At 40.4% G+C, this 14,722-nt stretch overlaps 1 protein-coding gene across 1 annotated transcript in view; it reads right to left on the reverse strand.

The window, feature by feature from the left end:
• Nucleotides 1-392: 392 nt before the first annotated feature.
• igdcc3 (immunoglobulin superfamily, DCC subclass, member 3) overlaps nt 393-14,722 on the reverse strand; it is a 90,466-nt gene continuing 76,136 nt past the window's right edge. The window contains exons 8-14 of the mRNA XM_065267855.2: nt 10,762-11,009; nt 9,122-9,286; nt 7,952-8,140; nt 7,521-7,625; nt 7,291-7,426; nt 5,317-5,527; nt 393-2,908 (exon numbers count right to left, since the gene is read on the reverse strand). Of these exons, the coding sequence (XP_065123927.1) occupies nt 2,765-2,908; nt 5,317-5,527; nt 7,291-7,426; nt 7,521-7,625; nt 7,952-8,140; nt 9,122-9,286; nt 10,762-11,009 (1,198 nt within the window). The 3' untranslated portion in view covers nt 393-2,764. The remainder of the gene's footprint in view (nt 2,909-5,316; nt 5,528-7,290; nt 7,427-7,520; nt 7,626-7,951; nt 8,141-9,121; nt 9,287-10,761; nt 11,010-14,722) is intronic.

Raw genomic sequence — 14,722 nt, forward strand, 5'->3', positions numbered from 1 at the left:
ACGGATTAAAAATGAGAACTATATTGTATGGCGGAAGAGCACTTAGATTGCAGCACTTCAACCTCTGGCGCAGTAATATTGAAAGTTGTAGCGAGAGGAGTAAGGAGTGATGATGTTACTTCCCGCCAAGGTCGAAGTGCTGCAAACTAAGTGCTCTTCCGCCATACAATATAGTTCTCATTTTTTATCTGCTTAAAAAAAATCTCAGTTTAATTTTGTTCCACCATACTTGCTCATGTAACCACTCATGTAACAGTCTTTAAATAGGGAAAACATGGTGTTTGGTGGCTTCTAAATTCATTCCTGCTTGGATCCTAAGGAATGAATGGGGCTAGGCTAAATGCTAACACATTCACAACGCGCTGTACAAAGATTAAGTGAACGCATTGAAAAAATATAGGTATGTATTCATTTATCTAAGCTGAGGTAAGAACATAGTGAAATATTGAAAAAAGGGGCGTTTTCCTTTAAAAAACATCTTGTACTGAAATATCTTAACATAAATCAGTGCCACAGTTTGTCTCAAGATGCACACCAATATTGTTTTTGTAAGGTTTGTTTGTACAATCTACTTAAATGTCTTAATATTACTAAGACCTAGTCCTGGATTAATCTAAACCCTGTCTGGGAAACCACCCCATGCAAGAACAAAAGTAGCTAATGTGTGTTTTTCCACTGATGCTTAAGGGCCCCAATGACATGTTTTCCACTGATCTGTATACTGTTTGTACATTATGTGTATGTGTGTGTGTGTGTGTGTGTGTGTGTGTGTGTGTGTGTGTGTGTGTGTGTGTGTGTGTGTGTGTGTGTGTGTGTGTGTGTGTGTGTGTGTGTGTGTGTGTGTGTGTGTGTGTGTTCTGTACAAAAAATACAATCTCCCCAATCAGAGTAGGAGCGACCTGAGAGCATGGCTGCCGTGTTGAGGTAGGTTACTAAAAAAATATATACGCCTTAGACACATCAGAAGAGACCGAACATCTCGCTGGTACTTTCTAGATGAAAGTGCTGGTCCTGAATTGGGTGGCTGAGCACACAGTGAACAGCAGTTGAAAAGTAACTCAAAAGCATATTGCGTGTGTGTGTGTGTGTGATAAAGAGATGACAAGACCAGCTCAGACATCGCCCACTACTTGTATTCTGCTAACAGATGTATGTGTGGTTATGTGCATACATTACAGTACTGTATGTCTGACGCACTTTGTGCTCCCTGATCAATGTGGCACTAAAGATATGGAAGAGGGGCCTGTGATGATGAATATATTGAAAAGATGATGAAACTCCACACAGAAGTATCTTCAGTGTCTGACTTTGGCTCCTAAAGGAATGGTAACTTCTCAAAGAAGCCTATAATGCCCAGCTCATCCATAGCAAGTATTTTGAGTTTGGCTGTTTTATTCAATTCATAACATGCAGCAGAGTCTGCACAACAATCGGTTTAGTTTCTGAGAATGCTGGAGCTTAGGAACCATTCACAACTTTTGCATTTGCAAGAACCCATGCTTACTCGATTTCCATTCTTGGAATAAGTAAATATGTGTACTGACATAGGGCGAGTATCAATGTTTGTCAATGCTTACTAACATCAGCTCCCTCAGAAACACAATATGTGCTTAATTCTTAACAGAATATGTTTTATATGCGCGTACACTCACACTTCTATTCGTTTGTGTCACACAACACGCAAACACATTAAACCCGAACCCTTTGAATACCCATGAAAGTAAAGTATATTCGTATAGTGTTGTCCGGCGTTGCAGTACGGTTATCAATCTTCTTACAACTTTTTCTCCTGAAGTCATTAATAACAGTGCAGTTTATCTTAAAAAGTCTTTCCAATTTAACTGAGTCGACTATGATGAAAATAAAAAATACTCTGATCAGGAACAAACAAAGGTCGAAATACAAACCTACACGAATACTAGGACAATATAAAAACACTTTACAGGCAAAATTCATACAACAATGTCATCTGTCAATTGGCATGAGGTACTGACATATCAAAACACAGCTATTCATCGACATAGTGAAGCTAGGATCTCACAAACAGAAGCTATGTTTCAATATGAGAAAAGAACCACAATGACAATAACAACATTGTTATTTTGAGGTAGAAGATTAACGTTAACATTTGGAAGTGCTATATGTTGGATTATTTTTCTTGTTTTGCTTCAGTGAGCAGGAGAACGGCGGTCCTTGAAATCTGAGGTAGAGAAGCACCTTTCTTTTCGACTGGACGCTTGATGTGAATAGAAACAGAACAGACGGCAAGATGCAGATCTCAGAGACTTCCTACAACACATTCATTCCAGCTGAGGTAGGGTTTTTTTTGTTTTGTTTCAAATCCTAAGGTTCACATAGCCAACTCTAAAGTCTTCATGAAGGCTACTTAATTAAAAAACATATATATCACTGAAAAGAAAAATCCTGAGAACAGTCTGGTAGAAGGTCTCTGTCTCCAATGGATGGGCTTGCGAAGCTATTGGTAGGCTGATAGCTGGCGGCAAATCATTGAATGTGTTCAAACTAAAACCGAAATAGAGATTTTGTTTGCCTACCAATGTGAAATAATAGCTGTCCATCACAAAACTTCACCCACCATGAGGCCAGAGGTACCCCAGCATTATACAGTCCAGTGATTCCCGCAAAGGGAACGTAACTTTCAAATAAAATAGTATTCGCCTGATAAGAACTAAGAAAGGTGATTACTTTAGTTGACCTGAGTTGGACAAGAGTCTGAATGGAGGATGTCACGGCCTACATTTCTTCATCTGCCCTCATCCTGTTGGCATCCCTCTGCTGGATGATGTGGGAACTGCACCTCACACTCCTCCATAAGACTGAAGTCATCCATAGGAAGTGTGGACATCGGAGTATGATTGAATGAACAAGAGACCAGAGAACTCTCAATCTGAAAATAAACACACAAATACTTGATAAAAAACATCTACATGTTATTATTTAATCTAATCAGAGCAACAGCATGCATACTTATTAATGCAAACCCATGTAACAGATATTTGAGGAATGTGTTTCAAATCACAGCATTTAAAAACAGAGGGCCCTATTTTAACGATCTGAAACGCAAGTGTCAAGCGCAAAGCGCATGTGACTTTGTGGGCGGCTCTTGGGTGCTGTTGCTATTTTCCCAGCGGGAGAAATAACTCTTGCGCCAGCCGCAAATCTATAAGGGGTTGGTCAGAAGTAGGTTCATTATTCATAGGTGTGGATTGGGCGTAACGTCAAATAAACCAATCAGAACGTCATGCAACATTCCCTTTAAAAGCAAGGGCGCAAGTTTCATGGCGGATTGCTATTATTATGGTGGATTTACCAGGCGCACGCCAGGAGCGGTTCACAGCCGAGGAGACCGACGTTCTTGTAAGAGCAGTCAAAGAAAGATAAGTTCTTTTGTATGGGGATGGGAGAAACCCACCCAAATCAGCGTCGGTTAAACAGGCGTGGGAGGAAATAGCCACAATTGTCTCATCGGCTGGCATCCCCAGGACGTTGCGCCGCAAGCGCTACAATGATGTCAGGAGATGGGAGAATCCCAAGCTTGCCAGCATAAATCGGGCACGTCGTTTAACGAGAAGTGGATCTGCCTCTACACAGGACCTGACTCCAGCAGAGGACATCGCTGCGTCCACCCTCAACGCTGAAAGTTTGGGGGCTTTGAAATCTGCACCCAAGAAACGCAAGCAGTCCAACCCCAAAGTACACTTACAAATCAAGTTCACATACATTAAAGCAACACTGTGTAGTTTTTTACCTTTAAATAATGTCTCTAAAATTATTTCAGTGATAGAACAACTTTTAACTGGACAAATTGTACTGTTGCTGCAACCTGAGCAGCCTCCTAGCTGCTACAAGCACACTCTGAAAGTGGCGGTGGAGGGTAGAGCACACAGCCCCGCCCCTCCTCCTGCCTGCAGAAGAGTAGATTAGATAAGCAAAGTGTGTGCGTGTTGTGCACGCTATACATTATGGCCAAGTATGCGCCCTTAAAATAGCATAATGAACAATGCGCAACGCAACTCTGACTTTAGACTTTTTTCTGGTCAGTGGCGCAATTGTTTTTTAAAACTGCAAAATAGCATCAGGGATGGTTTGCGCCGGAACACGCCTCCCTTTTTTCGCTGAACCGGCCAGGGAGCGCAAGTTCATTCCCTAGTTCGCCGACGTGCATCTGTGGAGGGAAAAACCTGCTGTGCACCGGTGCAAAATACAAATGATACATGCGTCACTGACAAAGTCAATTGCGCTGGGTGCAAGATAGGGCCCATAGTGTTAGTGGACAAAAATATATGAGCTATCAAGGGGTAATTGATTTAAAGGGACTCTCCACTTTTTTTGAAAATATGAGTTAAATATTAGATTTTTACCATTTTGGAATCCATTCAGCTGAGCTCCGGGTCTGGCGCTACCACTTTTAGCATTGCTTAGCACAATCCATTGAATCTGATTAGACCAATAGCATTGTGCTAAAAAATAACCAAAGAGTTTATATTTTTTCTTATTTAGAACTTGACTCTTCTGTAGTAACATTGTGTACAAAGACCGATGAAAAATTTAAAGTTGCAATTTTCTAGGCCGATATGGCTAGGAACTATACTCAGCCGCTGCGTAATATCATTGTGCCTGCTGCAGCCATGTTATGGCAGCAAAGTCCTGGATTATTACGCCAGAATGAGAGTATAGTTCATAGCCATATCAGCTTAGAAAATAACAACTTTTAATTTTCCATCAGTCTTTTAAATAGAGTCAAGTTTTAAATAGGAAAAATATAAAAACTCTTTGGGGCTTTTAGCGCGATACTAATGGTCTAATCAGATTCAATGGATTATGCTAAAGTATGCTAAAAGTGGTACCGCCAGATCCGGAGATCAGCTGAATGGACTCAAAAACCAAATTGGTCTTAAAAATCAAATGTTTAACTCCAGGGGAGCTGAAAAATTAACATATTTTCAAAAAAGTGGAGTGTCCCTTTAAGGGTCAATGAAGGATTTGCAGGTGCCCTATCATATGATATTACGTTATATTGTGTTACAATGGAGAAGTTTGAATAGTCAATCTTTAAGTCAAGTGTTTAGTAAACTCAAAACTTTTTTGCATTGGAACAAATAAAAATAACAGTGTTTACTGACTTCAGCGCACTGATCTTTCTTGTGAGAAGAAAAAAAAGGTTTTACTTATACATCTATACTCTACCCACACAAGCACGCACGCACACACAGTCATACAGGTCTTCTCTGTATGAGAATAACAACCATATGTGATCCTCATGTCTACAAATGTATGCACATCCCCCAGGGCTACCGTGTGGGTGGCGTCAGGTGGATGGGAGAAGTGGGGCGATCCTGAGAAGAGCCTCTCCATCTCATTGGAGTCTGTACAGTTCTTCGCAGCATGGGGTCCTCCGTTCAGGGCAAGGGCTCCTTGTGAGGAAGAGGAGGACTCAAGCGCAACGCCCGCAGCAGGGTTACGGCCCACCTGTCTGGTGGCCTGAACGGTTTTACACATCGCCAACCTGCAACGACAGAATGATTTAGTTTAGATCGTGTCCAGTGAAACCTTGCTCAACAAACACACACATGACATTGGTTCTGGAATGTCAGCAATAAGAACTAACAAGCTCAAGGAGATGCTCTTCATGGGGTTTAGCAGTCTTATCATCCACAGCAAAAAGGTTTAATACACTAAGCCTATATAAGCCAAATGCTTGGGTTTAGTGGAGAGATGGCCACAGAATATATATGATATAGTGTCACAGTACAGCTGCCTCTCTTCATATCAGTAAAGGGAGCTGTACTGTGACACTGTACCATATATATATATATATATATATATATATATATATATATATATATATATATATATATATATATATATATATATATATATATATATATATATATATATAAACTAATTAATATTTTAATTCCATGTCAGCGACAGGATTGTCCTTATGTCAAGCACATATTAAAGGTGCCCTTCCTCTGGCGTTTTTATTGTTTTATACTGTTGTCTGAGGTCTACTCATGACGTTTGCATGGTTTTTACATCCAAAAACATCAAAAGCAATAAGTAATAGGCTATTTTGTACCCTGATTTTGAGGCTGGTTAGAGAAGTGATCCGTTTTAATGGGCGGGCTGCATTGACGACTTGGAAGTAAACGCCCACTGCTATGATTGGATACCAGTTTTTCGTTCAAACTAACTTTCAATTTAATCTCATGTGTAATCAGTTTAATGTTAAGTGAGTGTCTTAAGACACAGTGTCTTTCTTACACACGCATATTTTATCAAAAACCCTTTTGACACACACACGCCTGTCTTTTATCGTAAACCCACGCACAAAAACACACACACAAACACAAACGTACACGTGTCTTTTATCGTAAACCCTTTCGTTGTGCGTGTAGCAGCACACACGCACACACACACACAAACCCTTTTACATAAACCCTTCGACGCGTGTGTAACGAATGCACAAACACACACATGTGTTTTTTTATCACATTTAATAACTCACACAAACACGAGTGTCTTTTATCATAAACCCTTTCAAAGAGTGTGCAGCATGAATTCGCGTCCCTCGGAAGAGAAAACACCGGCCACCACAGTGACACATAGTACTAAAGTGTTTTACTCCCACAAACACGCGTGTCTTTTATCATAAACCCTTTCAAAGAGTGTGCAGCATGAATTCGCGTCCCTCGGAAGAGAAAACACCGGCCACCACAGTGACACATAGTACTAAAGCGTTTTACTCACATAAGCTGCGCCACCATTACGTCCGGATCCAATATTGATAGAGGAGCATTGCTTTTTAATCGCAGTCTCTCTTCAAATCCAGCGTTCTTCTGAACATCCAAACATGTAGCAACTGTTATGATTCCCTCGTTTAATAGGAATGATGTCTCTTGACGAAAAACAATGGCCCGAATATGGTACGGTTAACGTTTAGCCATCCTTTCAGTAACTTGTTATGAAAACTAACTCAACTACACGTAATATGTGGGCGCGGTCTCAAGTTGAAGAGCTCATGAATATTAATGACCTCGATCAGTTCCACGTCACACTGATAAGCTTTTTAAACTGACCTGATTTCTACACTTATTTCTTTTCAGTGGCTAGAGCTGACAGAGGAGGTGGAAGTTAATTTTCACATTCACGACACAACACAAACACATATGAACCTAACACATATCAAAAAATACAAGTAAAAACGGTTTTATGTGGAAGGGCCTCTTTAAGAATAATAAATTGATGACAGTCTTGATTCCTTACCTGCCCCTGTAGCTAAACATGAGGAAGAGGAGACAGAAGATGATGCAGGTGACTCCGATATGGATGCCAATGATGATGCCCGTGGTTGAGCTCTTACTCTGTTCATCCTTTACACAGTCACAAGGAGTATTTTGCACTGCAAAAAGAAAAAAACATACAGTGATATACTGTACTGTAAGCCATGCATGCATATGCAGAATTAAAATGAACAAGCGTGTCAGATCAGCCACCTGATTTCTCCATTGACTCCTTTAGAGACACAAAACGCAGAGTGGCATTTCCTTCTCCGTGCTGGTTAAAAGCAAGAATCTTAATTTCATAAATAAAAGATGGATCTGTCAAGAAAGGCAGAAACAGTGTTAAAAACAAGATGGACTAATTCTTTGGCTAATCTGAATATGCCTACAGCTACCAATAAGAGTGTAGTGATATCGGCTTCATTGAACAAATATGACACTGTGTAAACCAATTCTGCAGATTTGCTGAAATCAAGGTCTGGTTATGAGTCTGTCAGCTGCTCTGTCTACACATAATGACTTGAATGTAAATCAGACTGGAGCACTGTTAACAAAAAGTTCACAGATCTGTATTGCCAATTACAGTACTGTCAGTGATCCACTTTGCCCTAAATCTTGACATGAACCTCTGCAGTCAGACTCACCCAGTTGAGTGATGTTGTACTGGGTCACGTTTCGTGGGAAGGTGATGGGTCCGGTGAAGAGAGGTACGGAGACCTTACGGTAGTAGAGGATGAAGCCTTCCTGCTGGCCCATCTTAGCGGAAGGCTCCCATGTGGCCTGAACCACCGTTAAATTAATCACCTTAGTGAACAAGGCTGGCGGGGCAGGAACTGCAAACATAGCAAACACAAGAACCTCAGATATACAGAAATGTATTCCCTCGGCAAGATATGAACAACCCTGAATAAACACTGCGCTGTGTCAAAAACACCTCTGTGGGAAATGCTTTATCCTTAAAGTCCCACTGTGGGGAAAATCTGGTTTTTATTGGTTGTTTATATGTCTATGTGGCGCAGGGTGAGTGCTTAAAGATAAGTGCAGCTTCATGTACGCATGTGAAAGTGAACTTCGCAGTTATGTGTCTGAAACTGCCAAATGGTCTGAGGTTGGGATGCTTCGATTGATCGGCCGGTGATGCTTGCTATGCTTCTCAATGAATTACGGTGAAATGCAGCTACATCGAAAAGCCAGAGGGCGCTCTCGTGCAGAAACTTAATATGCTCTGCAGACGACAAACCATTTACCCACGCAGCTATGAAACGCAGCTCCAGGAAATGGCTTAAGGATATATTTATATTGCTGTTCTTCTAACCTTTTTAAGTATTTTCATGATAATAAAGAATATGTATAATGATTATGTTTGACGAGTGTTGCTTTTTCAAATGCATGTTATAAACAACTCAAACTAACAGTGATTTTTAGATTAATAAGGACCTACTGATCAAAAGCCGTAGTACATGAAATAGCTGTGAATAGCACCCCTGGTCCGAGGTGGTGCAATAGAGTGGATGCGGGAACTAATTTGCATATTCATATCTATGGCCCAAGGTGGTGCAAAAAAGTAGAGTCAGCAGGGACTAATCCGATATTTATAGATGTACGTATGCTTAAAGATACAATTCTTGACTACAGGGAGACTTTAAAAAGTCCTACATTATGGAAAGACAATGTGTTTTTTCATTGACGACTGCTTGGTGTAAGTAGCCCCCCGTGGCTTTTTAGAGGAAACCTAATTAACAACTCATAAAATGACTGGACATTATACAATTGCTCAATAAAATAAGATTGTGTGTTGAAATGCAGTTTTATACCTTCTCCCAGTGTGCTCTCCATAGCGGTCTCAGAGGCTTTGCTGGCTCCTCGAGACGTGTAAGCCTTCACATAGAAGCTGTAGCTGGTGGAAGGTTCCAGATCTCCGATTACTTGCTGTAGGGTCGTTTTACTCACGGCCTCCTGGTACTCCATCTCCACTGGGTCTGAGGGTGAAAAGTGAAGGTGAATAAAAAAAAGAGAAAGACAGAGAGCGCAGGCAAAAGGATTAAGGAACAATCATAACAAATCACTTTTTAAATGTTACCGTCTCTCTTTGTCACATTTATGGCTGCAGTAAATTTCATATCCCTCCTATTATTAATTCAACTCCGATTGCTACAAGTGCGCATATACATAATAAATGGCACAGACTCCAAAACAAATCCCACGGTGCTATCAGAGTCTCTGAAACCTAAATTACAGCAGAGGCTAATGGTCGGTCCCTTTGGCTGGTAATCAGCCATCTGATAATACCGGAGAGAGGAAAGAGAGCGAGATATTGAGGTAAGGAAAAGCTCAGCAGAGGACACTTAAGAGCACTTGAGTAAACGGTTCAGATCAGCAGCTCCAGCACAGATAAACATCAACATGCAACTTTAAGGCTTCCCAGGAGAGAGGCACAAAGATCTAAATACACATCCATCCTTGTGCTGAGCTTCTAGTGTCTGCCCTTTCTTTCCTTCTCCTCATAAATACTGTCACCACAGCTGATGGCGACAGAGAAAAGTAATCACGTGCTATTGACTCCGAATCTCAGTGATTTCAATAGCAAGCGAAGTCTGTATTTCATTAAATATGTACATGTTTACTTTTAATAAAGGTATTGATTTACTGTATACATTGTTGGAGAAGATTACATTTTGTTTGTTTTGTGTGTCTTTGAGGTTACGGTTTGACGACATTGTGGAGCTCAAATATCCCCAGAATCCAAAAAAAACCTGAAATTCTATGGGGAAACAGATTGATAAATGAACCAAATCATTTCTTTCTTGATGTAGAAATGCAGAAAATGTAGTTAGAGGAAGATACAAGCTGTGCCCCAATTCAAGGGTTGCGACCTTCTAAGCATGCAACCTTAAAAGGCGAGCAGCGAGCACTTGGTCTTTCAAGGCGACAGCCCTGAAATGAGACGTTCTAACCTTCGGAGGACCCATAATTTGCTTCACTCAGCAGGACACAGTGGAGACGTTTCTGACTTATTAAAAAAATATGGAATCAAAAAAATATAAATTTATTTTAGAAAATATGACAAGTTGATGTAGATTAAACTATTCAACAGTATATCAAATGAATCAACCTTAGAAATATATACGCAACATAAACAGAATATTCTTAACACAAAACATAACTTTTAATACTAAAACAGTGACAAGAAAAATGTTTTCTGATAAATACACATTTTTATTTACTAAAGGTTTTAATTGTTTATTCATTAACAGCGCAGAGAAATGAGGACGCATTTTGAGACTCTATACTAAGCATCCTTTGAATTGGGACGGCCTTACTAGCCTTAGGTCGCGCTGCTGTGACGCAATCGGTCTTAAAATACGTCCTTAGAAGGTCCCAACCTTTGAATTGGGACACAGCTACAGTATACAAATGTTTGCTTGTTTTTGTTTGTGAGAAGTGGTATTCTTACCAGCAGTCTTGCGGATATGGAGCACATATCCAATAATGTCCTGAGTGTTTTTGGTGGGCTCCTTCCATGACACCTGAATAGTGGTTGGAGAAAGGGCTTCTGCATGTATGTCTGTGGGCACACCTGGCAACCCGTCTGCCCAAAGCACGGTCAGACGGGCGCTGGCTTGTGTGGAGCCTGCACTGTTTTCAGCAATACACTGATATATTGCCTCATCCTCCGGGGTAACACCATAGATAGTCAAGGAACTGTGAGAGAGAGAGAGAGAGAGAGAGAGAGGGAGGGAGAGGGAGAGAGAGAGAGAGAGAGAGAGAGAGAGAGAGAGAGAGAGAGAGAGAGAGAGAGAGAGAGAGAGAGAGAGAGAGAGAGAGAGAGAGAGAGAGAGGGAGAGGGGGGGATAGAGAAATGAAGGTGGTTAGGTTCTTCAGTTTTAAACCAGAGTTGGAAAAACTGATGGCTGGTTTTACATTAAGCTTCTCACCCTGACACATGTGTGGAAACCTGTTCCTCATGTAAATGATGTGTCATGAACAAAGCAAAAAAATTATACCTACAGTATACCAGCTCTGGGTGCTCATTAACATGAACAAACTCAACCATCTGTCAAACTCCTCCCTCCTGAATCCCTCTCTTCAAATTTCTATTCTGTTTTTTCATTTTTCAATTTTACCCTTTCAGTATTTGTAACACCACCTCCTCCCCTTTCCCTCTTTCACTGCGGGAGGATGGGGTAGTTAGGGGATTATTAGTGATGAATATATAATAAGGAGTTCCCCCCATCATCCTGAGACTGTGAAAAACATTTTAATCGCTAGGATATTTAAATGACGTCCTTAGCTTCAACCTTCTTTCTCTGTAAGCCTCCCTCTCTATCTGCTACATTTTTGCATGCTGATTGTGCTGTTGGATAGATGGCATGGGTGTTATGACTTCAGAGCGAATGGGCAAATGGCAAGAGCATATGTGTGTGTCTCTGCATTCATGCATTCATTTCAAAAACCTGCAGTCTAATCATCCTTAAACTTATGCTCTTTGTGTCTAACCAGCATCCTCCAGCTAACAAAGCCATAGTACAGTAAAAATAACTGTTGGAGGACAAAAAATGAAGGGTTACAAGAAGTTTTGAAATGTCTGCTTGTGCGTGACTTCTCCTAGTGACTCCTATTTTATTCATTTATTTCATATATATATATATGAATTTTTTTTAAATAATATGTTCCTCTGGCATTCCAAATAAACCGTTATGCAGCTTTCACATAGGACGCGGTGTGCGCTGCGCTATGAAACCCATTAATTTTAATGGCTTGTGCCGCACCAGGGCGTTTTTTTGTTGTTGCGTCGAGCAAAGCGCTTACGCTGCAGTCAAAATAGTTTAACTTTTGCTCTGCGTTCTGTGACGATTACCCGCGCGGCCAATAGAAACGGGGCATCCTAACAAGCAAAATGGACAAAAAGCTTATACTCGGAATTCCCGGAGCTTTATAATACAAGTTTATGCTCCTACAGAGACATCGGAAGGAAAGCCGTGTCATGGAAACACGTTGCAATTCAAGTTGGCATATCAGGTGTGTTTTAAGTCAAGTAGCTTGTTGTAGGTAGGCAGCTTAAAGTTACGTGAAATGGAGAGATGGGCAACATCAGTCTCTGTATTCCTCATCGACTATTTAACGCAAATATAAACACTGTAGTAATTTATTGAAAACCCCGCCTACTTTGGTCTTGGCTGCGCTGAACACAGCGGTGAGCACAGCGCACAACGCATCCTATGTGAAAGCCGCATTACGTGTTAAAACAAACCTCTGCCTTGTATCACGCGTTCTGTGCTCTCTATGATGGCTCTTTTTTTTGCAATAATTGCAGCCATTTCAAGTGCAAGGTAATTTAAGACATGCTTTCCAGCGTTAAATAATGGTGCAAAAACACACGTGCAAACATTAGTAAATCGTGTCGCATGAATCATTTAAATATTCTCCTTCCAAAAATTTTGAATCTCAAAAGGAAACTTCTAGAAATGCATATGCAATAAGGTCATTCGCAAAAATAGGCCACACCTTTTCAGGTGTGCACGGCACGTTTTTAGTAAATCCCGACAATCGTTTTTAACGACAAAATGATGGTTTGCGCTGGTTTGCAAGCTGTTAGTAAATCTGGCCCTTATCCTCTACATTTTTTTCTAAGTGCTCTACAGTTTATGTTACATGGTTTGCATACTGTATGTGTAAATAGCAAGTGATTTTATTTTAGGGTACTTGCAAAACAAACATCCCGGCATAACCTTTCCATTGTATGTCAATGTGAATGAGTGGACATGATGTGGATGGCAGCACTGACTTGCACATCATATAGCCCACACACAGACAGACCACCCAACAGAAAGTCTGCCACTTAGACATGGCATTCCTCCACCCTCCACATACACACACAGACGCACACATACACACACACAATCTGTCTGTGTTTCATACTGTCACCCTGCACTGTGAGGAACAGAGGGACACACACTGTTAAAATCTCCCTATAACCGTCTAGACAGCACAGTGTGTTAGTGATGCCCAGTGAAAACACACAGTAGGGGAATTTGTGAGTTTGTGTTAGCATCTTCAACCGTCTGTGCAACAATGTGCCGTCTGTTGTCAAACAGCTTATTATTTATCTCACTTTAGTTGTAGACACTAAGAAGATGCTTATTACTGGAAATATTTAAAATTGGTTTAGGTTTAACATGTTCATAAGTGACATTGTGTGCAAGAAATACTTTAATAAGCACTTTTTTCTGCCCAAAGCTGTTTGAAAAATATTAAAACATGAAGTTTGGAAAGGACATATCAAAGGAGTCATAATATTTGAGTTTTTTTTAAAGACATCTTATTTGAAATCACCTTGGTTTGCTACGTCACACACACACATAATCAATCACATCATCACATTTAAACTTACACATGCTGAACTTACATGCAGTGTAACCTGGCTAACATCAGTGCTAAAAACAGTTAGTGCTGCAAACACGCAGTTCATCTATGCATTGTGAAACCGGACTTGGTTGGTTCAGTAATGTGTCTGGAACAACGGAAATTAGCATCTATTTACGTGTACAAAAGAGTGGAACTAATTTGCATATTCATAGCTATGTTCTGAGCTGTGCAATTGAGTAGAGGCGGGGACTAATTTGCATATTCATAGATTGGTGTATACAAAATTAGTCAACTGCAGCCAATCAGTTTTAAAGCATGTAAAATACGGTCACTGGGAAAACTTTTACATATGCTATTGTGATGGTCAAAGATGAGTTTTAATTGATAAAATTCTCGACTTCAGGGAGAATTTAAAGGTCAACGGTATTTCATGCATTCTGACTTATTAACACAGTTTAAGAGTTGGTTTCCTCATGTTAAACGAATGCAAAGTGTCAAAAAAAGCTGTTCGATGTGTTACAGAGTATTTCTGTGCCGAAGTCACAGGTATCACAGGTATCACCTCATGTGACAGCTTTGTTTTCTATTAAAACTCAATATTGGTATGAAAGAAGAAATGTGTTTTGGGATGTAATTAAATCACTAGGTTAGGTGAAGTAAGCCCGCATTGTGGAAACAATGGATATAGTTTGTTTATCTGGAGTAGCAGTGGAGTTCTGGATGTGTGTTTGTTTAACGCTGGATTTAATTGAAAAGTCCCAACCGGGTCACGAGTTGCATGCAGTAAGACAGACTTCTGTGCTATGTTGGAAATAGGCAAGTAAGTGTTATATAAGGTGTTGACTTGTGACTCGCTCCTACCGTCATTTGTAACTCCTCCTTCTGGAAAGAATTGGTAAAGCTGATCTGTCTTTATAAATCTGATGAAACTAAAGACTCTTTGAAGATATGAAGGATCTAATACTACTATGGGTACTCCAGATTAACATCAGATACGCAGAAACAGCGCGTGTTATGGGAGCTTTAAGGCTACAATAGCCATTGAATAA

Source organism: Paramisgurnus dabryanus, chromosome 2 (genome assembly GCF_030506205.2).
Source record: "Paramisgurnus dabryanus chromosome 2, PD_genome_1.1, whole genome shotgun sequence".
NCBI lineage: Eukaryota > Metazoa > Chordata > Actinopteri > Cypriniformes > Cobitidae > Paramisgurnus > Paramisgurnus dabryanus.